The sequence below is a fragment of the Peromyscus leucopus genome, unplaced genomic scaffold (genome assembly GCF_004664715.2).
Source record: "Peromyscus leucopus breed LL Stock unplaced genomic scaffold, UCI_PerLeu_2.1 scaffold_1306, whole genome shotgun sequence".
Taxonomy (NCBI): domain Eukaryota; kingdom Metazoa; phylum Chordata; class Mammalia; order Rodentia; family Cricetidae; genus Peromyscus; species Peromyscus leucopus.
In genome coordinates this window covers 22,066-50,000 of record NW_023504453.1, presented here as the reverse complement: position 1 = coordinate 50,000, position 27,935 = coordinate 22,066, and the positions used below count along the sequence as shown (strand labels likewise).

Below are 27,935 nucleotides of genomic sequence, written 5' to 3'. Positions count from 1 at the left end.
GACACACATGTGGTGCACAGAAATACTGTTGATCCCAAAGATGGGAGGAGAAAGACCACTGACCCACACCATCATGACCAAATTAATTAAAGCAAGAAATTAATTTAAATTTTTAATTAATTTTTTTTTTCCGAGACAGGGTTTGTAGCTCTGTGTAGCTTTGCGCCTTTTCCTGGAACTCAATTGGTAGTCCAGGCTGGCCTTGAACTCACAGAGATCCGCCTGGCTCTGCCTCCCAAGTGCTGCGATTAAAGGCGAGCGCCACCACCGCCCGGCCTTAATTAAAATTTTTAATTCACATATACAGATTGCCTCTACTTAAGGTGGGGTCTATTTAGCCAGCTCTAGGCTAGCCAGGGCTACTTAGTGAGACCTTATCTCAAACAAGCAAACAAAACAAACAAAGAAACAAGCAGGCCAAGTTAAATCATTAACAATATTGTTTATTTAATCCCCTCAATATTCCCCATCTCTATTAAGTGGTCACATTCACAAATAGGGTTTCTGTGAATTTGGCAGATACCAGGAAATAGGGGATGGTTGGCATGAAGATGCAGCTGTGGCCATCTGGGTGTAGACTGGGCTCTTGCTCCATATAGTGGGCTGTCATGTCAAGGTCTCTTAAACGACAACCTAACCTATAAGTAGAAAAGGGTCATATCTGTCTTTACATAGAAGAATGCATCGTATCATACCACATATATCCATATATATCCAAACTCATTTGTATGAGAAAATATTCTCTCTCTCTCTCTCTCTCTCTCTCTCTCTCTCTCTCTCTCTCTCTCTCTCTCTCTCTTCTTGGAGACAGGGTTTCTCTGTGTAGCTTTGGTGCTTGTCCTGGATCTTGCTCTGTAGACCAGGCTGGCCTCAAACTCACAGAGATCTGCCTGGCTCTGCCTCCCGAGTCCTGGGATTAAAGGTGTGCGCTACCACCACCCAGCCAAAAACATGCTATCTTTGCTGAGCAGAGAATTAAATGCAAAGATTTTTAAGCTTTAGTGTGTGTGAAAACCACTTTTGTTCCATGCTGTCACAGTAAGATCAAGAAATGACATTCAAAAAATCAGACACAGTGGTGCTCACCCATGAGTCTAGAATTCACAAGGCGGAGACAAGAGGATTGCAATGAGTTTGAAGCCAACCTGATCTACCTAGTGAGTGTGAAGCTAGCCTGGGCTACAGTGTAAGACCCTGCCTCAGAAACCCAAAACAATTCAAAACAAAAAACCAAGAAAAGAAAAAGATACCACTTCCAAAAAGCCACCCCCCTGTCATCCCGTAGTAGATGTCACACAGTGGTTGATGCTTAAGGACCTGTGACCTAAGGGAACACTAATGTACTCGAGTGTGTAAGTCAGAAGTTTTTCAGAATTCCCAGAATCTACAACGTAGTTAGAATTGTAATTATTTCTACCTACACAGAAATGTATTCAGTCATTGATAAAAACATTTTACTAAATGTTGTGAATAACATGGTCAGGTGAGCAGAATCATGTTAACATTTGTGAGGGATTGTCCTTCTTAGAGTTAAACCAGAGGGTTTCCAGCCACTGAAGCTGTCAGTTGACATTTATTTTTTGGCCATTAGTAACAAACAACGATGTGACACAGACAGCCCCTGACAAAGGTCCTACAGTAGCGACTTTATTTGTTTGGACAGAATCCTCACAGGTGCACAGGCTGAGTCAAAGGCCTTACGAAGCTCTTTGGTATTTTACGGTCATCTTAGCAGGGTTGGTAGATTGTGTTCTCTAGACGCCACTGGCTTCTTCTAGCAGCAATGATTCAGATTGCCCCTTTCTCTTAATTCTCATCAGTAATAAGTGCTGATGTTGCTTTAAAGGTTTCTTAGTCTGACTTATATCTCATTACAAACTATAATTTGAATTCTCTAGACTTACGAATGGATTTGAACATTAAAAATTGTCTATTTATTCTGTTTATTTGTTTATGTTTTATTAGTTGTGTGAGCACTTGCTAGTCTGGGTGGGTGCATGTGGGTGCACATACATGTGTAAACCCAAAACTGAATGTCTCTCGATCTTCAAGTTTTTTGAGGCATGGTCTCTCACTGAACCTTCAGTTCATTGATTTGGCTAGGCTGGTTATCCAATGGGCTTCAGGGATCCACCTGTCTCCTCTAGTGCTGGGCTTAGAGGAGTGCACTACCACCACTGGCTTTTTTACGTGGGTTCTGGGGATCTGATTGCTGTGTGGCAGGTACATTACCTCCTGAGCAATCTCTCCAGTGCCTTTAAAGTTTTATTTCAATTCATCTTGTGCAAAACGTCTTTTTGTAGCATTGCCCAAGTGTTCTGTAGACATTATGCACACACATATGTGTGTATATGTATATATATATGTATAATGTATATAGATATACATTAACACTAATCACTGTTCATGCAATGCAGAAACTTTAAGAACTTCATGTATATGTGTGCATATATATGTGTATATAATTAATTCCTTATATTTTGTGGACATTATCACTTCACAGCATAAATATTTATCTTTCTTGTCACTACAATGTTGGTGGTTGAACTCAGGAGCTGATAAACACTAGATAAGTGCTCTACCCCTAAGCTACACCCCAGCCCAACACTTTACATTCATAGACTTTCCAAGAGTTCTATCTTCTGCTCTGTGTCTCCATTGATATTTCTCATAGATCATATATAATATTTCTATAAAACTCTATTCTTTAATTACTAAATTAAAAAAAAAACAGAAAAATGTACCTACAAACTCATTTCACCATCTTCTAAAAAATGTGTAACTTAACAAACTTTCTTGCCTTCTCACTTCTTAAGTTTTTATAATTTTGGTTGAACTCTCTTCATGGAAGACCACTGTAAAATGTGAATCCAAACATGCCTTGCTTAAGCATCGATATAAATGTGTGTAATGTATGATTTGAGTGGAAGCCTGTTTCCTCAAGGCGTGGCTACCACCTATGCCTCCACAGTTTGTATATATTATACCCTTTCCCGGATGGTTCATGTTTCAACCACGATTAAGGTTTGACTTAAATGTCACACCTTCTTATAATCTCCCTAATCTTTCTAGATGAATTTTCTTCCATCTGTAGTGTCTTGTACAATTTTTATCATTGTATGAATTATACAAATATTTTAACTGCCTGACAGGATCTCTGTAATGTTTCAAAATATTTATTTACCCTGTTTCTCCTTAGCCTTATAGATGAATCATTGTTCTTGATAAGCAGACAGACAGACAGACAACACACACATATCTTAGCAATAGTTGAGTCATATTTACAAAGCATTAATCTATATATGAACATAGATACATATTTATAAAAACATACACATATGTATATTCATCTGGAAACATATATGTATATGCAATCTTTTCTCTCTAGTACAAGAGGAGTTGCCTGTCTCAAAAGGAGTGTGCCTGTTTTGATTCACTCACCTCAGTGGATTATAAATTATCATTTTCCTTCTCAGTGTGCCTCTGCATGGCTCCCTTTTTTGTTCCAGGAACAGGAAGATATTTAGACAGAGACGTTAGTCCATCAGCATTAAAATTATATGAATCATTGGAATTTTCTGGAAGGAAGAAGGTAATTACTGGGAATATATGTCAGCCCTGGCCTCAAGTATCTGAGAAGTTCTTTAAGCATCTAAAAACTTCCCACAACTAGGCAGGCAAAAGGTGTGAGCTAAGGGCCCAGCACAGTTCCTGTTCCTTAAATAAGTGTCTGACAGAGCAGCAGCAAAGGACCGTAGAATGGAGGTGAGTCCCTCTCAGAGGGCTCCTTCGTGGAGCGAGGACAGTGAATGCTAGGGTTTCCTCTAGAAAGAAAGATAATGCAGGTGGGGAGGGGGAGGGAAAACGGTGTCCCACTGGATGGGTATGGAAAGCTTCAACTTCTAGACTTTCAGAAAAATATAATAAAAATCAAACTGAAGGACGGATATGACAGGGAGTGGGAGTGGATAAAACTTTGACGGTAAAGACGCAGGTGAGAGGATGAAAGAAGATGAGCTGGGTGAGCGGATGTAGGCGCTTCCGTGCAGCACATGCGCAGTAGCGATAACACCGTGCTGTGGGCAGGATTTCTACGTGAGAAGGTGGAAATGCTCACTTGCTTCGGTTTAGTAACTTTTATAGCACCTCTGTGTTTACCATAACGCCATGTTGTAGGCCTTAAGTATACACAGCCAAATTATTTTTAAAAAGAGAAAGCAAAGAAAATTTAAATTGTCACCATAACTGTCTTTTAGAAAATGGAGTTCTGATTCAGGAAAATGAGGTCCAATGCCGCTGGGTCGGTGCACCCGTTTCGGCGATCAGCCTCTGAGGCTAGACACTTCCTTGTGGCTGCAATTTATGATCTCTAAACATGATTTTCAGCTCACGGCTGCCTTTCTTGACGTTTTGAGAGTGAGCCCAGGCATTAACGGCTGAGCCAATCTCTCTGTTCCTCATTTCTTCTTCCCTCGCACTACAAACTTTCCATGACAGGGTTTTAGAACTTTTTCAACTATTAATCGACGCAGGATGCTCAACCTCGATTGCAGGCCCTTTGTTTGAAGCTCCAAGCTTTAGACCCTTACACAATCCACTGACCTGAGGACTTCAGCAGGTCCAGATCGTCGGCCCTCGACTTCATCTCCTGGTATTGAACTCGATGTACCAAAATCTCTCCTCTTGAGGAAACTGACAACAGAGGTTCTGGGTTACGGATCAGTGGAAAACCAAGCCTCCTTCATCTGAGCCTTTCACCAGCAATTTGAACAGTCTCAATCTCTACCTATGCGTTGTTTTCAACCAGCCTGCTTCTAAGAGACAGACAATCGTCTCCACTGTCACGATGTAACAACCCATTTTCCTACCAAGGAAGCCAACACTCCTCTGTGAGTGACTGAAAGTGTATCCTCTCCCTCCGTTCTCACTGCAAAGACCCTTTTATTTTTCACCTCAGCTATTCCTGTCAAGGATATGATCCCACTCCAATCTTTCATGCATGCTTTCTTTCTTTCTTTTTTTAAATTCACCTGTTTATTTTACATCCCGGCTGTAGCTCCACCCCTGCCTTCTCCTCCCTGTCCCTTTCCTCTATTACCTCCCTCCCACTCCCCAATCCCCACCTTTGTCTCCATCCAGGCAAGGGCTGGTGTCCCATGAGTATCAACAAAACATGGCCTATCAAGTTTCAGTAAGGCCAAGCACCTCCTCATATATTAAGACTGGCAACGTCAACCCAGAATGAGAAGTAGGGTCCCAAAAGTCAGCAAAAGAGTCAGAGACAGCCCCTGTTCCTGCTGTCAGGAGTCCCACAGGGGACCAAACTATGCAGCTGTAACATACCTCATGCAGGCTCTTGCTGAAAGGTCTTTCTCAAGGACAGCTTGACCACTTCCCTTCCCTCCCATGCTACGCTAATGACCAGGCATCCTTGTAGCCTCAGATGCAAGGCTTTCAAAAGTTGCTCCTTCCCTCTACACTAGCCTGGCAAGCTGCTTCTCTCTTCGATCCTCACTTCACTGGACGACAACTGTGTCGTCCTTTATACTTCCCTGCACTTGCGCATGCCCTCTTCCTGGAATGTGTCTTGCCCAGTTATCTGCACCATCATTAAAACCCTCTCAAAGCCTTCTTAGAAGCCTTCCACCCTCCTTTTTAATTTCAGATAATCTCTCTCTCCTCTGTGTCACCTTGTTTCTCATTGGTATTAATAAAATGCTACACTGCCATATATCTATAGTCTACTAAACCTGAAGTCCATTAAACAAAAACGTTATTTTATTATCCTTTTCTTCACTTTTAGATCCTAGCACATTGCTCGATAGAATAATGCAATTTTACATTAAGGTTATTATGGTTAGAGAAAATCAAATATGAACATACCTTCATTCTAAGTCATAAATTGTATATTAATTCTAAACTACCAGTTCCATTAATTAACTACTCCAATTAAACATACCGAACGTAGAACACATTATGGTAGCCAGAGCTTTTTTTTTTCTTCTGAGGAAATTCTGTTCCTTATATTCTGAGGAACTCTTCAAACCTCTTATAACTCCCTGTTTTATGGTCACTTGACACTTGAGTAATTTGTTTATTTAGTGATAATCAGCCCAAGAACTCCTTAATTCTTTGGATAAGTTAGAGAGATCATAATTTGGCTCAGACCTGTAAGCCGCTGTATCTGTCTTCGCTTCAGAGCCCACATGAGGAATGCGATGAGAAGGATCAGCAGAACGGCCCCACAGATCAAGAGTGCAGTGAGGACTGGGTGGCCTGAGCAAAGGGAAATATTATGAAAGACGGTAAGTCCTCAGCTGCTCTTTCGTTGGCCACATACAGGAGCCCTGGAGCAAAACTCCCGCCCTCAGAGCTCCTTCTGACCCAAGGTTTTCTAAACAAGAGGGATTCTAAATAATACAGACCCATGCTTATAAATTCCATGATATACCTGTGCCATGCTTTGATTTTGAAGGCGTTTCTGCAGGAGAAAAGAGAAAGAGACTCAATTCTGGGGGCCACAGATAAAGCAAACATCAATATTTCCTTGTATGAGCCTTCACTGCCTCTTAAACAAGTGAACTGCATTTTCTAAACCAAAGCTTGGGGTCCCAGTCCCTTGTCTCTTGCACAAAGATATATTGGTTGTATGTTTGTTCTGTGTGATGACCACTGTGTAACAGTAAATGTTTTCAACTTTCCTCTAAATAGAAACACCGTGATTGTCTTCCTATCAGACCCCTGTGTTGCCAGATCAAGCATGAATGCATCATATTTTAATGCCTGGATCGTCTTGGCTACCAAAGAGTCCTGCTCAATCCAGGTTGTTGACACTCACCTAGGAGGCACTTCACAGAAGCGTCTTCCTTGTGCCCACAGTCACTGTGATTCCATGGTCTGGCAGGACAATCCCACAGGGAAGACTCATTCCCTCTGCACTTCACTTCATTGAGCCATATTGGCCCAGTTCCTGGACCAAATGCTGCTTCTTTTAGTGCCTCCACAGCTTGACCACAGTCCAACTGCTGACATACAACCTGAGCATCATTAAGATCCCAGGAGTCATCACACACTGTCCCCCAGGAACCTTTGTGCCAGATCTCCACACGACCAGAACAGTCTGTATGTCCTCCCTGTAGTCTTATTTTGCCTGAAAAAAAAAATCAGAGACATCTGGGCTATTCCTGAAATGATGAAAACATCTGAAAGGCTATAGGAGGACAGAGATTTGATTGCTTTAATAACTATTTAATGTATACTGTCAAAAGTTCAGAGACTAACAGTCATAAATGAGACATCTATATTACACTCCTCACTTTCAAGGCTCAGGGACCATCCTTGGGAGAAGAGTCGGAAAGATTGTAAGGACCAGAGTTTGGGAAAGACTGAGGCAAAGCAATGTTTTATGGACATGAGAGGACCATTGCATTCACAGCAGCTGTGGCTGTCTGCAGAAGATCAAGCCGATCAACATTCCAGCATGGAGAAGGGAGGGAATGATGAGCCCTCTCTCACTGAGGAACTATTGATGGTTGCTCTTGGAGGCTGGTGAGTCAGTTTTCTTTAGGGATGTGATTCCTGGTAGGTTGATGATGCTTCAGTAGATGGTCCTATACCCACGAGTATATGGGCAGCAGATTGGACTCAAGCGTTATAGAAAGAAAGAAAGAAAGAAAGAAAGAAAGAAGAAAGAAAGAAAGAAAGAAGGAAGAAGGAAGGAAGGAAGAAAGGAAGAAAGAAAAAGAAAGAAAGAAAAAGGGCAGGAAGTCAGAAGGAGAGCTAGAGTGTTGAATCTGAGAGGATTTGGAGGAGGAGTAGAGGGGTTAATACGATAAAAAATGTATTGTACGCATGTATGAAACTCTCAAAGAATTAATAAAACATATCAAAACTATGTGAATTAAAAATTATATGCTCATAACTTTTTAAATAAAAGCGTATGTCCTTTCATCAAACTGGATATATCCCATCAAATGCTTGGCAAATGGGACCACATGAAGCAGAAAGCTTCTGCACAGCAAAGGACACCATTATTATGGTGAAAATGCAGCATACAACATAGGAAGCAATCTTTTCTAGCTATAAATTCTGACAGGGGACTGGTATCTAGAATACAGAAAGAACTCAGGAAACTAAATGTCAAGAAAACAAGCTACTTGAAAAACAGGGCAAGGAACCAAACAGAAGGTTCCAAAAGATGAAATGCAAATAGCTGAGAAGTATTTAACACTCTGAGCTATCAGGAAAATGTAAATAAAGACTACATTAATATTTCATCTTACCCTAGTCAGAAGAGCTAAAATAAAAAACAAAACAAATGACAAAAATGCTGGTGTGGATTTGGGGAAAGGGGACATTTACTCACTGCTGGTGGGGGAGCACACTGAGCAGTCACTGAGAAAGTCAGTGTGGCAGTTCCTCAAAAAGCTGGAAATAGATCTACCAGATGATATAACTATTCTGCTTTTGGTCATATACCCTCAGGACCCCCATATCTTATTACAGAGATACTTAGTGCTACTCTAGTCACAATAACCAGGAAATGGAAACAACCTATATGCCCACCAACTGATGAATGGAAACTGAAAATGTGGTACATTTACACAAGGGAACATTCTTCAGCTGTTATGAAAAAATGAAACTTGCAGGTAAATTGATGAAGCTGGAAACAATCATCCTGTGTGAGGTAAGCCAGACCCAGACAGACAAATGCCACATGTTTGGTCTCATATGTGGATGCTAGCTTTGAATCTTTACACATGTGTGTTTCATTTGAAACACTCATGGAGGTCAGGAAACTAGAATGGGACTATGGGGGAGGGGAAGATATTTTATGGGAGGGGAGGTAGAATGCAGTGATACAGAAGGAGAAAAGGGATATGGAAAAAGAATGGTTAAATGTGGTGGCAGATGGGAGGGCAGGGTAGAGGAAGAGTGGGGAAGCATAACTGATACTAACATCCTTTTGGAAAAGTGGAAGCTTTCTAAAACATACATATATAATGAGTGTAAGCGGAGTCACAGTATAATGAGGAGATAATGCCCCTTCTAGAGACCACAAGCTAACAAGTAAAACCCCAGTACTAGGAATGAGTTATCTCTTTTTGATTGGTTGGCCAGTGGGGTCCTATAGATCTCCTACATTATAGGTTATTGACATTACTCTTGGTTCCTCTCCAGAATTTCATGGTGGGACCCTATTGCTGAAGATGTTACATACTTAAGTCACAGACATGGAGAAATCAAGCTTGTATTGACCTAAAAGCTCCATACCCACTAGCTAGCTTTCATCGTGCTGGCAGGTACTAAAAAAGGTTATGTCTGGAGTACAGGAGACCCGTTTGGGCATCTCTTGGTGCTGCCATGTCCTGTGATTAAAGTCAATGGGAAACTAAAGCAGCCTGACCCAGGCAGGATGACACAGGGCACAGACTTTCAGGAATGAAGATGTGGGTCACTCCTCTAGGAAAAGACCCAAGACTTTCTGAGGTACTTGGAGAGGGTGGAAAAAATACAGAATGGGTAGTATAGAAAGGTAGTTACAATTACCAGCTAAGGCCATGTGACCAGTTACAGAAATGAGGATTATAACTGATAGAATAATAAGATAGATATTGTAACTTTCTATTGTATTTTGTTAAAAATGTGTTTGTACAGATATTTGTGTTTTCTTTCCTTGATTTATTTATTATGTAACATCAGTTAAAAAATTGTCAGTGGTTATCATATTCAAGTTTGAGATATTAAAATAATGTCCCTCAAGGGACATTGCCACATATTCAAAATTTATAATGCATTTGTGATTGTATTGGGATAGTTATAGCATGTTAGGCATAATTATGAACTGGTTATTGTTTTCATCTGGAAATTAAGCTTGACATAAGGAGATATAATTGTTTGTCAAGTTCACAAGGGGTGGACTTGTGATGACTATCCTTGGTTGTCAAGTTGACTCCATCTGGAGTTAACTAAAACCAAAATGACTGGGCACACATGTGAGGAATTTTTTTTTCTTAATTTAGTCATTTGAATTGGGAAAACTCACTTCTAATATGGATCTCGGAGGTGGAAACAAACTTTTACTATAGATATTTTGGGGTAGGGAGATCCACCTTTATTTTGGAACACACCTTATTTTTGCAGGCTGTATAAAAGACATGGAAGAAGGAAGCTTGCTCTCTCTTTGCCAGCTTCCTCTCCCTCTCACTAGCAAGTCCGTTCCTCACTGGCATTAGAGCCTACCTCTTTGTGCTTCTGGCACATTCTGAAGGCCAGCTGAGACATCCAGCCTCATGGACTGAACAAAATACTGGATTCTTGGACCTTCCATTGGCAGACAGCCGTTGTTGGACAAATTGGACCATAGTAAGCTATTCTAACAGATGCCCTTCACACACACACACACACACACACACACACACACACACACACACACATTCTGTAAGTTCTGTTCCTTTAGACAGCCCTGACTAGTACAGGTACTATGCACACTGTGGTGGGGCAGGAGGTGGTAATCATCAATCATAACTAGCTACAGTAACAATTGGCCTGGTGAGATATGTCCACTGCTGCAACAGCGGCACAAATGTTCAGGGAGTAACCAACACTTTTCGATTGGACTTAAGGCCTGCTCCACAAGACAGGACCCATACCCAGCACCATTACTGGAGCTAAGAGCCTGTGGCTAGATAGGTAGGGGGAAATCTACTACTATTATTTTGCTACATTGACAATAAACCAGCTCCTAATATCCTGTTGGTATACCCGTAGACTAGTACATATCCCAACCTTTATAAGAGGTAGATGGCAGTTAACCCCATGACCTAAAACTTGTCGATATGCAGAGAATAAGAGATGCCATAGTCTAAGATTTAAATAGAATGTCTGTATTATACCCCTTCCTCAAGGCTCAGGGACCTTTGCCAAAGATGGGGTGGAGAGATCATAAGATCCAGAGGTGCTGAATGACTCCAAGGAAACAGTAGTTTTTAGACACAACATACTTGCGCATGTGAACTCATAGCACTTGTAACAGCACACACAAGACCTGTGCTAGTTCAAGCCAGACAAAAGTCCCAGCATGAAGGAGAGAGGTGGGTGTGAAGCCCCCACTCCTAGCTGAGGAGCTTCTGGGAGTGGGAAGGTCATTATCTTTAAGGGTATAAATCCCGGTCAGACCAAGGTCTAAGGCAGGACTCATACCCAAGAGTATCTGGGTAGCACAAATGGGACTCCATGGAAAAGAAAAGAGGACATGAATTTGGGAACATAGAATGATAGAGGTGGACCCAGTTAGAGTTGAGGGAGAGAGGTGAATATGATCAAAATACATTGTATGAAATTCTCAAAGAATTATTAAAGATATTATTTAAAAAGAATCATAGTGTAACTCAAGAAACTGCAAGTGAATGAAGTCAACACTATTAACATGGAAAGTTAAATTTTCTCACACAGACAAAAGTGATGTGGACAGAAATATCAGTCTCACAGCTTAAGAAGATGCATGATGAAAAAATAGTTCAGGATCAACAATTCTGAGTTTTTTCTAATATTGATGTAGCAAGATAATATTTGGAAGAATAGTAGGGAAAGGAAAGTAGTCCTTTCAACAATCTAATCATTAATCATGCATTCTCTTCTTGTTTTTTTTTTAGAGAAAGCAATCAAATAGAACTTTCAAGTGCAGAAATGTGAATGTCTGGAATAATGATTACTGATAACATCTGGAATAATGATTACTGATCTTGTATGTGTGTATATATATACATGTACAATGTAACAGTCACATAAAACCAACTATTCCAATCCTAACTACTGTCTGGAAGTTAGCCATTCCTATTTAATGAGACCTAAAAAGTCAACCCAGGGTGTGAACAGGGAAATAAAATTTCATGTTTTCTCAGAAGCTGACAGTGGAGTAGCAGAATGGGAACTTCCTGTTGACAATGGATACTCACTGTCACAGATGATCCAGGACTCCTCGGAAGGGCCGGCTTGTCTCTGTTTCCACGGAGATGATGGGCACTGCCACAAGGTGTCAACTCCTTTCGGACACTGCACATTATCTGTCCACATGAGCTTGGATGGTGTCTTGTCTGAAGATGTGGGTTTCATGATCCCCTTGTCTGCACAGCCCAGATGATGGCACACCACTCCGACGGTGGTTGGAGACATATTGCTGCTGCCGACACTTCCCCATGTACCATTGTAAAACACTTCCAGGTGACCTGTGCAGGTCTCGCTAGGAACTTCATTGGCCAGCCTCAGAGACATGAACTCTAGGGGAAAAGAAGATTTGGTGGTTTCACAACTTCTCTGAAGAAGATTCCTCTTTTTTTAATGAAAAAATGGCTGTAACAGATAAAATGTGTCAACTCCTAGTAATTCATTAGTAACCTCTGGATAAAGAAGTAGATCTTAGTTGCTTTGATTGATTGATAAATAAAACGCTGGTTGGCCAGTAGCCAAGCAGGAAGTATAGGCAGGACAAAGAGAGAAGAGAAGTCTGGGTAGTGGAAGGCTGAGGCAGAGAGACATGGCCAGCCACTATGATGAGAAGCAACATGTCAAGATACCGATAAACCACGAGCCACATGGCAACTTATAGATGAATAGAAATGGGTTAATTTAAGATATAAGAACAGCTAGAAAAAAGCCTAAGCCATTAGCCTATACAGTTTGTTAAAAAAAAAAAAAAAGTTGAAAGATTCTTCAGTCCCATATCAGAAGAGCCCACTGGTGCGGGACAGAGAAAAATCAATATTTTTATAAATACAATCTCTTTCTAAAGAAGAAAAAAGGATAGTATAGATAATGATAGGATAAAAGAGTAGATTGTTGAACCTACTTTTAAAGAGCAACGACTTGTTTGAAATGTTTTACATTGCTGTAGATTTTAGTTTACTGATACAAATTTGCAGTTAATTTTGTTGTACTGTATATATATTTCTACTCTCATTTGAGGTATCATGTTTAAGTAACTCCTTTAGAATGTAATGGATAATTAAGGAATACAGATTAATAATTAGTCTACTATGATAGTCCAACTTGGCATGTTAGTTAAGTTTTCTAGGTATACATAGATGTATTTCAGATAGGTAGGTAATCTTCAAACACTTCAAAGACCTACAGAATATGGCATTTAAAATATTTTAAAAATTTAAAATTTCTGGACAGTGAGACATGTCTGCTCCTGGCAGCACCGATTTACTTCAGAAAAAAGGATGGGCATTGAAGACACTCCGTATGGAGTTTATCTTATTCTTGGCAAAAACAGCCATTTGGGCAAGAAACTGTTTCTGCCTGGACTGCTTGTAAAAAATGTATCGAGTGGACATGAAGGACCCATAGGAAGGTGACCACTGAACTTTGCTTGGCAAAATGATCCTTCAGGTTCCTGCTTCGCAGAGGAAACTGCCAGATATTCTACAGGACACAGAGAAAAGTGACTAAGAGACTCGAGGCTTATGGGCCGAAGACAGATGCTCCAAATTTACAGAAGAACTTTGGATGACTGTCCAGGCTGCCCAGATGACTCTGTCTACTCTCACAAGACTCCTGAAAGTTGCTTGAGTCCTTCTCCCATTTCTCAGATAATATTATATCCTTCTGAGGTGTTTGATGTAGTTGAAGACTAGATAGTTATAATTTCCTTAGTTATGATAAAAGATAAGTTAGATATGAAACATTAGACTCACAAATATAGAATAGAGAGGATATCTTCTTTAATTTTGCCAAATACAAATAGACTAGATATTATAATAGACTAGATATTATAACTGTAATTCTTGCTTGATAATTGTTTTGTTATATGTAATTTTACTATGTTAAAGTTAAAACCTCCCTTTTTGAAAAAAAGAAAAAGGGGAAGTGCTGTGGGTCATTGATTGATAAATAAAACGCTGGTTGGCCAGTAGCCAGGCAGGAAGTATAGGTGGGACAGAGAGAGGAGAAGTGTGGGAAGTGGAAGGTTGAGGAAGAGAGACATGGCAAGCCACTGTGATGAGAAGCAACATGTCAAGATACCAGTAAGCCACAAGCCACATGCCAACTTATAGATTAATAGAAATGGGTTAATTTAAGATGTAAGAACAGCTAGCAAGAAGCTGAGCAGTTAGGCCATACAGTTTGCAAATAGGGTCTGAGGGCTGCAGGAGCCAGGCAGGAACAGGATAACTTCAGCTGCACTTAGTAAAATAAAGTATTAGTTCCTATATACCATCTGGCTTTTTAATCTGGAGTTTTGTACTTAGGGATCTCTTTTGAAGACTACCAGAGCTCTGAGATGCTTGTGAGACTCAAAGCCTCCTTTGAGCTCTTTTCAATGAGAGAATTTGGATTTTTCTCCCTAAACAACTATAATTTTAACCCGAGAAGTCTTATTCAGTTCTTGTTTGTTTTTAATTGACACATAAACTGTGTATTTTAGGAATATGCTGTGAAGTCTCAGTGCCTGTACATTCCATTCTGTGTTCAAGTCAGGTCTTAGGCGAATGTATCATCTCAAACTCTTAGTGTTGGTATGGGGCTTGAGGCAATGTCTTTGTTACTGAACATTTAATGGACGCAGGTGCTAAAACCAACATTTTGTGTACTTTATCTTAAGAGGAAATATTTCCTTTTTGACACACTACTTTGCTACAGATGCCCTCTAGCAGATTTCTGTCATTAAATAGGGATCAGTTGCTTCTGATGTAGAATTGTTTCATTTTATTACTTTACTGTCTTCCTCAACACACTGCAACTGGGGGCATTTTACTGGTTCGTGAAAGTCTCTGAAGCTTGTTATGTGTACAAAGTGAGAGTTCTTTAGGGTAATATTTGCCCTGTTAGCAAATAAAATTCATTTATCTGCTTTTAAGATTTATTTAAATATGGTAATTATCTCTTTTCTTTGAAAATATTATATTAGTGTTCTTTCTGTTCTTTCTAGTCTGCCTTATTAATATTGTAACTATCAAGTGAGTCATTGATACCACATGGATTTATAAAAGCATTTCACTGCTAGCATTTTTGTGATACTCAGACTCGTTTCTGTATTTCACTCTTTACAGGATACTAGCCGACACATGAGGTTGTAACAATACGTCAAGCAAATGCTTTAGGGCTCCTGACTTTGGAAATAACTGAACAGACTATTGAGGACATATTTCAGGTTGATCTTCACTACCATTTGCTCCTTAGTCATTTAAAATGCAGTTGTGACCTGGAACTACGTGCAGAACTTACCCGAGCAGATGACACCAGCATCCTCCTTGTGCCTGCAGTTATGGCGCCCCCAGCCATGTGAGCGGCATTGCCAAATGTGAGATTCTTTGCCAGTGCAGTTGATCTCATCTAGCCAGATATTCCCTGTTCCTTCCTTAAAGTAGGCAGAACCCGTGGCATTAATAGCCACACCACAGTCCAGCTGCTTGCACACCACACTGGCATCAATCAGATCCCAACTGTCATCACAGATGGTGCCCCAGGAGCCGTCGTGATAGACCTCTACTCTCCCAGCACAGCGACTGCCTCCACCTACTAAACGAAGTTGACCGCTTGCTGGAAAGAGAAAAGAAGACAACAGTAAAGTGCATTTTGTAAAGGATTCAGATCGTTTTCATAGATCAGCCACAAATTCTTACCTATGCAGGGAACATCACTTTCATTTGGAATGTTAGAGCTTGTTGTCTGGACTGAAGACGATGAACTACATGGCTGCAGATTCTGGGACTGGTTTCCTGAAACACCAAAATTTTCAGGCATGTAAGGCAAAAGGTCATGGTGACGAATGAGGGTCACATGGAGAGTCCTACAGATGGTTTGAGGACAAACATAGCTTTAGAAAGAGGAAGGAGGATGGCCACAGAGAAAAGGGGAGATGGATGGGCCACCTGGAAGTGAAGCAGGTGCTTTGAGAAAGCTTAAGAGACAGGAAGCCAGTGCTTCTCAACCTGTGGGTTGTGACCCCTCTGAGGGACCAAATAACCCTTTCACAGGGGTCACATATCAGATATCCTGCACATCAGGTATTTACGTTATGATTTGTAACATTAGCAAAGTTATAGCTATGAAGTAGCAAAGAAATAATGCTATGGCTGGGGGTGACCATAACCTGAGGAACTGCATTAAAGGGTTGCAGCATTAGGAAGGTTGAGAACCACTGCTGTAAGCCCTGGACAGCAATGGGGTTGATGAAAATCAAGTTCGCTTATTTTCTAATAAGACAAATAAAGTTACTATTCTAGCACATGTCCTATGAACGCCCAGATAGACCGTTTCCTTTTCTTTAGCTTCACCCTCCTCTGGCCCATCTGACTCTAAAGCACATCACTGTGGAGAGGCTCATCATTGGCTCTGCCCTTCATTCTCTCACCTGAGCATATTACAGAAGCCACTTGTCCTTCAGAACAGGTTGGTGCACCCAGAGCGGTCACGGGGCAATCTCCTATATGCTGCTCAGTCCCAGTGCAGTGGAACATGTGCCTCCAGACCTGACCAGTTCCTTTCCCAAAATGTGCTCCTCCTGGAGTAGAAAGAGCAACTCCACATTTGAGCTGCTGACATAAGACGTGGGCATCCTCGATGTCCCAGTGAGAGTTGCAGAGGGGTCCCCAGGCTCCGAGCACCTTGATCTCTACTCTACCCTCACAAGAGGACTTGCCATCTGCCAGGCGGATTTCTGTGTATCCTGAAAGGAGACAGGTTTTTGGAAAAGACATTTGTGACTTCCTAAACCTCTCTTCTTCATAACACGGGAGCAAATTGAAGACATGTTTCTGCAACTTACGTGAGCAGACAAGGCTGACATCCCTGCTGTGGCTGCAAGTTCCTTCTAGAGGGGGTGCCACTGAGCACAGTGAAAGATGAGACTCATCCCCACTACACTGGAATTCTTCAGTCCAGATCTGTCCACTTCCTTCTCCAAAATGTGCCCCCCCTAGGATGGAGACGACTGTTCCACACTGTAATTCCCTGCACACCACACTGGCAGCTTCCAGAGACAAGTCAAAATCGCAGACGGAGCCCCACACATCACCGTGTTTCACTTCCACACGACCGGAGCACGGAATTTCTCCTCCAACCAGTCTGGGTTCCCTGTGACCTGAAAAATAGTAGTGTTTCTGTGAGTGGCACAATCTCCACATATTCATTCAAGGTGGGACTAGGTGCCGGTCATGTTCCCAGCGATTTTCCACACCACAGCTCCTGGATTTTCTGTCTAGACTGAGCATAGCAAATCAAGGATCTCACATATCTCACCTGTCCTCCTATGAAAATTCTAGAGCTTTTGTGTTTGAAGAAAACTAAGATCAGAACTGCTCTTTTCTTCTAGTACGTCATTTGCATTTATTCATAACACACAGTTTGTTCCCTGGCTGTCGGTCAGCCCGCCCCTTGCTGCAATCTGAAGTCTACACCAGCCTTATCAACTGCCTGCCAGTAGATTTTCAACATAGTTTCATTTTGAACACTGAATGAACACCAAACATTTAAGAGAACCCACTGCTCTTGCTGTCTGTGACTTTCCTGTCCTCCTCCCATCCCTTTCTGACAGGGCTTTATCACACACTTCATAGACAGACTGTCTGCTCTGCCTCTCACTACACAACACTGTCTCATCCCTGGCCAGCAGGAAGGGCAGCGCCACATGACGCTCCCAGACCCGTGCTTCCAGGACCAAGAAAGAAAACAAATCTGTATGTCACCTAGTATAGCTGGGCTTTAGCATGTTAGCAAAAGAGATGCCAAGTACCAAGAAATGGAACTCAGATCAGGAACCAGACTCCCTTCCCATAACCCACCCTTCATTCCCTCCTCAGACAAGGTAAGGCCACCCACAAGGAGACAGTAGTGCCTGGTGCATTCAGCTGAGGCAGGTCCAAGCCTCTCCTCTGCATCGAGGCTATGCAAGGTGTCCTCCAACAGGAAGTGGGCTCTAAAAAGCCAACTTATGCACCAGGGATGGATCCTGATCCTACTGCCACGGGGCCTCTTAAGCAGATCAACTACACAATTGTCTTGCTTATGCAGAGGGCCTAGTCCAGTCTCATGGAGGCTCCCCAGCTGTTGGTCTAAAGGTCACGAGTTCTAACTAGTTTGGTTTGGTTTTCTCTGTAAGTTTCCCCATCATGATCTTGATGCCCCTTGCTCATAGAATCCCTCCTTTCTCTCTTTGACTAGACTCCTAGAGCTCGGCCTGGTGCTTGGTTGTGGATCTCTGCATCTGCTTCTATCAGTTATTGGATGAAGGCTCTATGATAACAGTTAGGATGTTTCCAATCTGATCACTGGGTTATCTTCATTTCTGTTCTCTAATATTTTTTTTTTTTTTTTTTTTTGCATACATTATTTACTGTTTTGGAGTTTTTTTAAGTCAGCAGTTCAGTCACCCTAAAACATTTGAATCTCAGTCCAATCCTAAAACATTTGAATCTAAATCCAAAGGGAAACTCTTGTACCCAAATGAGTTACCTGGAGGACTCCATTTTATTCAACATTGATTTTGTGACTCTGTTACTATGCATTCATCCACATCACAGGTGTTTCCTTTAGATCACTTATTCTGTATAGATGGTCAAAATACTGGAGTCCTAGCTTTTTAAAGGACTTATCTTCCCGACAAACATATGACTGAACTGATTTTTCGGTAAGAGTCATTAAATAATACTTTGTGCATGGATTTGGTTCTTTTGATTAACAAGTTAAGTTTTCATCTGCCAAATAACTAAATCAGCATTTATGCTTTCTCAAAAAAAAAAAAAAAATGAAGAACAAGTGTAAGAACTAGTTAGGACTTCCTCCTTTTGTGCAGTAACAAAGTATGTGGTAAATATACACAAAGAAGGATAAATAACTGCCATTTGAAACACCTGAGTGTCTTGTCCCCCAGCTGAGGTGGTCATAAAATGCGGCCAAAGTGGAATATGAAATTGGTCCTCCAGAACAGAAGCAGCAAGCCTGCCCGCAAAGCGGCCCTCCAATCTTCTGCTTTCATCAGCCTCAAGGTTTCATTCAGCCTTAAGTCAGAGAGCAACAATGGACAGGCAGGCAGAGGCCGGTGTCAGGGCCCGTCAGCGTTTGTAAATGTACCTTTTGACAACAGATTGAGGCAGCTAGACTAGAAGCCTGTCAAGTTTGGGGAGCCTTCTCTGGCTAACTTTGAGAAGAGTTTGCTATGAGCCTCAAGTGCTGAGGTTACAAGTGTGCACTGTGGCATCCAGCTTTTTATGTGTGCTGTCAATCTGAACTCGGGTCCTTATGAGTGTGGTAAGTACTTTACCTACTAAGCCTTCCCCTCAAATCCCCCCACTACATTTTCAGTTGAAGGATAATTCATAGTCTGTCAGTACATCCCATATGCATAATACAGACACGTAACAGTGTGTGTCAAATACATTACTCCTTTCAGAAAAATAGTGCAGTCATGTTTATTTTTAAAATAAATCCCAATTCTGTGATTAGTACAAGCAATGCACCTGCACATCTTGATTCATAAGGTTGAAAAAAAGCATAAAAAGTAAGCCATAACTCATGCCTTTAATCCCAGCACATGGGAGGCAGACGCTGGTGGATCTCTGGAAGTTTGAGGCCAACCTGATCTGTAGAGCTAGTTCCAGGACAGCCAGGACTACACACAGAAACCCTGTCTCGAAAAAACAAACGCAAAACAAACAAACAAAGTAAGTCATGGACACGATAGCTGTAGCATCTTTGGAATTAAGCTGCTTCTTAACAGAGGAATTGAAAGTCTTACCTGAGCAGGTAACTTGGGCTTCTTTGAAGTGGTCACAGGAAAGGCCGCCCCACTGCCAGTTTTTGCATTGCCAAAAGAGGTTTCATTTCCACTACAAGTGCCAGGGAAGAGAACGTATCTGTCGCCTTACTTTCGGAGTAGATTATAGACTGTGTCTGGAGTGCAGATCCACATCCAAGCTGTCTACAGACCACATTAGCCTCTTTCATGGTCCAGGATCGGCTACACATCTTTCCTACCAGCTTCTGAATCTCTACCTCCACAATCCCAGCACAGCGACTGCCTCCACCTACAAGTCTCAGTTCCAGATCTGACCCATCTGCAGAAGAAATATGAGCACAGGCTGAAGGAACCTGGGGAGACACTATGTCCTGAAACACTATCCTCTCTCTTCCCAGATACCAAGACTCTAGAAACTATGGCTTACCTACCTCCTATTGTTTGCTTGTTTGTTTCTTGGCATTACCAAGGATTAAACTTTGGTCCTTACATAAACTAGATGAGAACTATATGCCTGATTCCTCTTTATACTTTTGGTTTAAGCTTTGAGATGGAGTCTCAGTAAGTTGCCCGAAAGGTATTTGAATTTGCCATCCTCTGCCCTAGCCTCTCTCCTGAGTGGTTAGGATTATAGGCGTGTACCGTCATACTCAATTTTGGCTTACCTATTTCTTGAAGCTTTAATAAACAAATGTAAACTGTGAATTCTATTATAAATGGTACATAGTTCTAAAGACTAAAAATGCTAAACACACACACACACACACACACACACACACACCTGCTGCTCATCATAGTCTTTTAAAATGTTCACTCTTTGTGCTCCACATAGATTTAGAATTTAAGATGTGGTTCTATGTGTATTAATTACTCATAGTAATACAGAGAATCGAGGCAAGCATCCCTCCTATGAAGAATGTGTCAGAGTCTTCACAGCTGTGGAGCAATTCCCAACACTGAATTAATTATGTCCATTACTCACAACTCACACTTATTCCTATTTCTAATGAATGCAGGCTCTTCCCTCTTTGATTTGCTTTTTGTTCTTACTTACCAGAGCACGTCACACCAGTATCTTCTCTGTGATGACAGTTGTGCTTCCCCCATTCCCTGATGTCTACACTCCCAAAGAGCTGATTCATCTCCATTGCAGAAAATATCGTCAAGCCAAATAGGTCCAGATCCTTCACTGGCATTAACTCGACCAATGGCAGTGATAGCAGTTGGACATCCCAGTTGCTTACACACCACAGAAGCATCTTGACTATCCCAATCATCATCACACACGGTCCCCCATTCTCCTTGGAATTTCACTTCCAGTCTTCCTGAGCATTTGGACACTCCGTCAGTCACTCTCAGGCTCAGGTCTGCTCCCTCTACAATAACAACAGACAACAAGTTAGTGGAAGGGAGGTAAGGGTAATGTGACTAGAAAGAGCTCTAGCTGAGTTAGAGAAAGGGGCAGAGACATGGACAGAGGCAGCCACTCCATAGCACCATTGTGAGTCACTGCAGTTAGAAGAAGTGCATGGATGGGGTAAGGACTTTAGCACACAGTACTTACTTCGGGAAGCGTCTCGGAGATTTGTTCCGAGGCAGTTTTTACCCATTTGGTCACCACACCTGATGGTAGAATTGTTTACTCTGTCTTGTTAAAATACATCTGCCGGTGTTCAGGTTTTTCACGTTGTACTCCAGTTTGTATAAATATTCGGCATCTGCTTTCACTGTTATCCACACGGTCTGTCTACATTACCCTGCTTGTGCTGTGCACCTGGCTCTTTTGTGAGTACCTGTGGAGGTCTGAATGAGACTGTTTCCCCCCCAGCTCAGATGTTTGATCACTTGGTCCCAAGTCAGTGGCACTGTTTGGGAGGCTTAGGAGGTGTGGCCTTTCTGGAGGAAGTGCACCACTGGGGGAAGGTTTTGGGGTTTTGAAAGCAACAAACTCTGCAGTCTCCCTCTGCTTTATGCTCGCATTTTAAGGTATGAGTGCTGAGCTTGCTGTTCCAGCCTCCAGGTCTGCCCCTTGTCATGTTTCCCCACTGTGATGGTGACAGACTCCTAGCCCTCTGGACCCTTAAGCCCAAATAAACCATCCCTTCTCTAAGTTGCCTTGATCATGATGTTTCACCACAGCAGTAGAAAAGTAACTAATCGGACATTTCTAAGTTTAAGTGCAGAGTGGAGGGGGAAGGGCCTGAGCTGCTCCTCTCATCTTCAACAATCAATACCCCTTAAAGAACCATCCTTAATTCTGAAGACTGTCCTATGGTAAACACAGCCAACAGCCTGGGTCTCTATGTGGAGTATTACCATCACCAGGCAGAGGCTGTGCTTACTTGAGATAGCCCAAGCCTTTGTGAGGTATTGATGTATTGGCACTTATGTTTTTATTATTGAATTCTATGTTTGAGCTAATGGTTTGGGAAGGAGCAGATTGAAAGGTGGCTAAAAAGATGATGATAGAAGATGAGGAAGAGGGTGGTTTGTTTTAAACCAATCTCAGAAAGACAAATAGTGAATGTTATTTCAGTTGTGGTTCATAGATTTTTACAATAGATATATAAAATGATGTATTTGTGATATTTCTATATTTATATTATTTCTCTCTCTACCATCTAGCTATCATCTGTTATCTATCTATCTATCTATCTATCTATCTATCTATCTATCTATCATTTATCAATCATCCATTATCTCTCTCTATCTAATCTGTCTATTTATCTACCATCTATTATCTATCTATCTATTATTTATTATCATCTATCTATCTATCTATCTATCTATCATCTACCTATCTTCTACCTACTTATCTATAAATGACAAGAAAGTAGAAATAAAACAGTCTAAAAGGACAGAGTACTAACAGGAGGGAGAAAGACAAGGAAAAGATAAGAGATTATGAGGGGAAAATGTGCTCAGCATATAATATTCCCATGTACAAAAGATTCACAAAATTCACTGCTGGCTCCTTATCCCCCTGCCCTCTTTCACCTTGTCTTCAACCCCATCAAGATTTTCCTAAACACTCTCCTTATGATGAGACTAAATTTCATTATTTATTATTTTTCCTGTAACTATTTTAATTGCTTGTTTATTTATTTTGAAATTTTTACATGTATATGTGTATGCCTGGACATATGTATATGCACCATGTGTGTGCAGTACCCTTGGAGACTAGAGTGACAGGCCGTACCTTGTGGACTAGAGTGACAGGCAGTTGTGAGTCACCATATGGATGCTGAGAACTGTACCCCAGTTCATTGCAGGAGCAGTAAGGACTCTCTTAATCACCAAGCCATCTCTTCAGCGCCTCTCTGGCCCCCTATAATTACTTCAGTTTTCTGATTTCAGTTACTGAACCCACCAGTGTTAGAGCTGGGACCCCAAATGAGACAGTCATGAGGTTATGGAGGCTGACTGGACTTTATTATGTTCTCAGGGACTCGGGCTCTCAATCCCAGTACCTTTTCCTTCTGTCTGTCACAGAGAACAGAAAGGCTGGAGTTGTCCTTACCTAAGCAGATCACTCCAACATCCTCAGCATGGTCACAGTTATGCTTTCCCCACGCTCCATGTTTGCAGTCCCAGAGAGCTGACTCATTCCCACTGCATGCCAGATCGTCAAGCCAGATTGGTCCAGAACCAGCTCCAAATTTAGCTGAGCCAGAGAAACTAATGGCACTTCCACATCCGAGCTGTTTGCAGATCACAGAGGCATGGTCTTTGCTGAAGTTGTCGTCACACACTGTTCCCCACTTTCCCTGGAACTTCACCTCTACCCTTCCTAGACATCGCTGGGCCCTGTCATTCACCAGTTTCATCTCCAAATCGGATCCGTCTAGAGAAAAGACCGGGGTTAGGAAGTGAAGTCCATTCATAAGCAATTCATCTTTTAGGGTTTCCTGGATACTTCGAATTTGATGCAATTCTTAAAAAATAGTGTTTGGCTTTTAGGTACTGCCCATTTTCACATACTGGAGAATTTTGACCTACTAAAATCCAATGAACAATAAGCATTTTCCTCTACATCCACTTTCCAAGAAAATTGTGGTAGAGATCAAAATACTCTTTGGTACAGAAAAGATCAATATGATTCATTATTCACACACACACACACACACACACACACACACACACACACACACACACGCAGAAAAAAGGAAATTGGCTTTCTAATCCAGTTGTTGAAAATGAGAAAATGGTCATTTACTGAACACGGAGATTCCTTATCTTAACCTCTCCATAGTAAAAGAGTTCTGAGAATGAACAATTGATGCTGAATTTGAAATTGAAAAATACGAAAAAGTAGATTAAAATGCCTAAATAAACACAACAGTTTGCAAAACATTATGTGTTATCAAGTTCTTAAAAATTATAGAAAAATAAATAATTTCCATTTTCTGAATTAAAGTTTGTGTTTTCCCCAAGGCATTTACTATCATTTTCAACACAAAGAGGAGGTTTTGTTTTTGTTTTTTTGCAATGAAATGTGTTTGTCATGCTATGAGTTTCTATAAGATGTAAAATACATAAAGAAGGTAGACTTTGCTTGAACTCTGGGGACATTGGAGAAGTTGCAGCTGAACAGAATGTTTAGAAGCACTTTCTTGAACAAGAAATTAAATTTTATGAGCTATAAGCTCCAACCAAAGACCTCAACTTATCAAGGCTTGTTCTCACTGTGGGCAATTAATAATAATAATTAATAAGAATAAGAAGTCGCAATCAAAGTATACATAAGAATATCACATGCCATGTTCTTCAGTCCTTGCACATTGAAACACTACATGTTATCATCATTAGCCCATCATGGATCAGTGACCTGAGACTCAGTAGCTGGACATAACACCGATCACCTAGAAAGACTGTGAAGCCAAGATGTGAGTCGCCCAGAGGCTGGGAGGTGGCCTGGCACCAGTTTTCTGTTGACTAGTGTGCCACCATTGCCCAAGAGGTGGACGCTGCAGACTAAAGCAGGAGTCAGGGTGAAGGATCTCACAAATACGGAGAGCAGAGCCTCAAGAAACCAGCGAGTCCTTGAGAGGCTCTTGGTTCCTTTTCTCTTACTAGGTTCTGGTTGCACCTTTAAGCTTATAAACTTTGAAAAGCAAGTTTAAGGTCACTCTTCGTTATGTAAGAAAGGAGAGCAGAGGGTGCTACACTGAAGCCATAGCTGAATATCAGCTCTCTATACAGGTAAGAGCCTCGGAAGATTTCTTAGGGTTTTGTAATTTGTTGTAAATGCTACTTTCGTTTTCCATCATAAAGATGAATAATTAAATAAATGAGGAGGTGGAGGAAGAGATGAAGATGGCTGAGTCAACATGGTAATGAAATATGGGGGTCCGTGAAGAAACTGACCTTTTTAGCACTTGCTGTGTATCAGTGTCAATGAGCTCTGCAAGTGCCTTATTATTGAGCTATCAGAAGCTTAGAAAGATTAAAATAATTTGCATGAAATCACAGCATCAGTGAATGATTGTGTTAGAATTCAACTCAGCATTTTTTTTTCCCAAGAGACGGACACTGTGACTTGAGTCAGAAATATGTGCTTGGCGTTTGCTTTGGCGTAGGTAAGCCTTACCTGAGCAGGTCACTCCAACATCTTGCTCATGGGTACAGTTATGTTTTCCCCAGCCCTCATGTTTGCAGTCCCAAAGAGCTGACTCATTCCCTGTGCAGGAAACCTTATCCATCCAGATGTGTCCAGAGCCCGCACTGGAGTTAGCCCATCCAAGGGCTTGGATAGAAGTTGGGCATCCCAGCTGCCGGCAAACCACGGACACCTCCTTTGTGCTCCAGCCATTCCCGCACACTGTTCCCCACTTCTCCTGGATCTTCAGTTCCACTCTGCCGCTGCATTTGTTTTCTCCACCGGTTAGTCTCAGTTCCTTTTTCATGCCTCCTGCAGTAACAGTTGAACACGGCAAACGATGCTCAACAGGAGCTCAGAGAGCAGGATCAGTGCTTAGCTTACTTACGCTTGACTTAGCGTCGGAGTTGAGACCCGTCCTGACCCCACTGTGGTGCAAGAGGAGAATGCTATCTCATAGTATCCCGATAGAATTATTAGTACCACAGGCTTCAAGCAGGACAATGGCAAAACTGGGAGAGCTAACAGCACAGTAACATATGGGATTTTAATTGTACGTCTGGGTCCCCTTAACAGTGGCGATGTCTACCTTCTCAAACAAGATGCACAGTGTTACAGGATGAGCTGCATTTGTTTCTGCCTATCGTAAACACAATAGAAATGAAGTTGATGGTGACGATGTGGGGATGGAAAGACAACCCAAAGGGAATGAAATATCCATTTCACACGTTTATGTAAAATTTTGCAGAGCAGCTGAAATCAAATAAAACCAGTCCTTTAAAACAGAAATCGAGAGAATAGTTTCCCTTTTATATTCTGTGACAAAATGAGCATTTCCCTCACTCCTTTTCTCAGATTTTTTTTTTTTTTTGTTATTTTGGTTCAACTGAGGAACCCAGTGGTCCTACCAGCCTGGCTTCCTGCAATACATTTTTTAAATGTAAAATTTAGGTTTTGGACTTAAAGTGTTTCCAGAATTCCTTTTTGTCCCAATAACTCTGCGCTTTCTTTTCCTCTTCCATTTTCGTCAGCCACACACTGCTTTCAATCTTTTTGGTAACAGGGATTGTTCTGTGTGCGGGAAGACCATGCTAAGAATTCAGTGTCTCCTGCCTGGGATATTATTGTGTGCTTTTAATGTCTTGCTCTTCAACTCTGTGGAGCATGGGTTTTTAGATGCTAAAAACACACAGGGAATTGTATTTTGTGTGATTTTTGTGTGACGATTCACACGAGAGTGGGCGAAGGCCATGAGTAAACTTGATGAACTACTCACCAGGAGATTCGGTGACAGGAGAGGCGCCGAGAAGGGAAACTGTGGCCATGATGAAGCAACCTAAGTGGACAAGTCCTCTATAATCTGTGAGACAAAGCACAGAGCTGAAGCTTACTAATGAGAGACTTTGGAGAAGAAGAAGTTCCTGCTTTGGGGTCTGACAAAGACCAAACCAATAATAATAATAATAATAATAATAATAATAATAATAATAATAAATAACCAAAAACCCTTTCTTCCAAATGGAAGGCAAACAGGAAAGATAAAGACCCAGAACACAGTGTCAGTGGAACAGCTTTGAAAATACATTTGCTTATGTGCAGCCCAGGAGTGGGGATTTGTGAGAGCAGTGGGTGTGGAAGCAAATTTTAAAGGCAGATCTTAAAACTGCACAGCTAAAAGAGGCATCCATGAAACTGGATGTTGAACATGCTCTCTGTACATCGCAGGACAGGGTTCTGAACTTCTGTCCCTCTGCCTTCTCAGCATCAATGATTCACACCTCCACCTCCGTGTCTACCTGGTCCACACAGTTAGACAGTAAGTTTCCTGAGAGAACAGATGATATTTCTAATGTCATGACTGTTCCACCAACAGTATTCGCTAAATAGCATTCTCTACAGTGTGACAGTCTACTTTGCATCCCAAATACCCAAAAGTTAACCTCTCTTCTCCACACATAGCATCAAACATGCTTAGTCCTGTTGCAGCTCTCTGCTCCATAGTGACCACACTTCAGCACTCATATAAAACTGAGGAATGATTTTAGCTGGCCCATGCACATCAAGAAGCAGAATTTTTCACTGAGTTGGTTCTCTAAACTTGCAAAGTTCTCCAAAGTCAGAAATCAAGTTCTAATCATTATCGATTCCCACACTTTCTCTCTCCGGACAACTCCTGTTTTTATACTCAGGGTAGTTCTGCTTACTTCAGGCCCTGACTTGACTTTTCACTTCATCAATTTTATGAAATCAGTAAAAACAACGCTTCCATCTTTACTATTTCAGTTTGGGATCTATGGCTGAGAAGCACTTCCATAGGATGCCCCTTTATATTCCCTTGCTTTCCGGTGCCAATCACATTCACTGGCTGTCAGAACATCTCTAAACTCCACTAAAGAATAAATATAAATGAGATACATTTACCAGGAGATCCAGCATCTTTAAGAAGAACCATTCTGAGCTTGCCTCTTCCAAAGCTTAATGATTTCGATGGCTCTTTTGTCTCCTTGTGCTATTGCATAGAAGTGTTCTCCGTAGAACGTGAGTGACCACGGATGAAAATAATCATCTTGTTCTTAAGAACAGAAAGGCTCCAGAATG

At 41.5% G+C, this 27,935-nt stretch overlaps 1 protein-coding gene and 1 long non-coding RNA gene across 3 annotated transcripts; one reads left to right on the top strand and one right to left on the bottom strand.

Annotated features, from left to right (window-relative positions):
• Positions 1 to 422: 422 nt before the first annotated feature.
• On the bottom strand, positions 423 to 27,935 carry LOC114688009 (scavenger receptor cysteine-rich type 1 protein M130-like). The gene is given in 20 exon segments (XM_037201743.1): positions 423 to 633; positions 3,442 to 3,578; positions 4,603 to 4,692; positions 6,169 to 6,276; positions 6,452 to 6,481; positions 6,839 to 7,150; positions 11,958 to 12,278; positions 15,229 to 15,543; positions 15,627 to 15,722; positions 16,358 to 16,672; positions 16,772 to 17,086; positions 19,739 to 19,816; positions 19,819 to 19,851; positions 19,854 to 20,057; positions 20,793 to 20,847; positions 20,849 to 21,114; positions 23,259 to 23,582; positions 25,329 to 25,649; positions 26,614 to 26,697; positions 27,759 to 27,935. Coding segments are annotated over 19 exon segments (3,426 nt in total). The 5' UTR covers positions 27,790 to 27,935; the 3' UTR covers positions 423 to 633; positions 3,442 to 3,450.
• On the top strand, positions 4,699 to 11,811 carry LOC119087107. Of its 2 annotated transcripts, none has more exons than XR_005090549.1 (3): positions 4,699 to 4,889; positions 6,200 to 6,305; positions 7,324 to 11,811. It is a non-coding gene; the product is annotated as an uncharacterized LOC119087107 (long non-coding RNA). The 2 variants fall into 2 exon arrangements; XR_005090550.1 differs by lacking the exon at positions 7,324 to 11,811 and adding an exon at positions 6,712 to 6,843.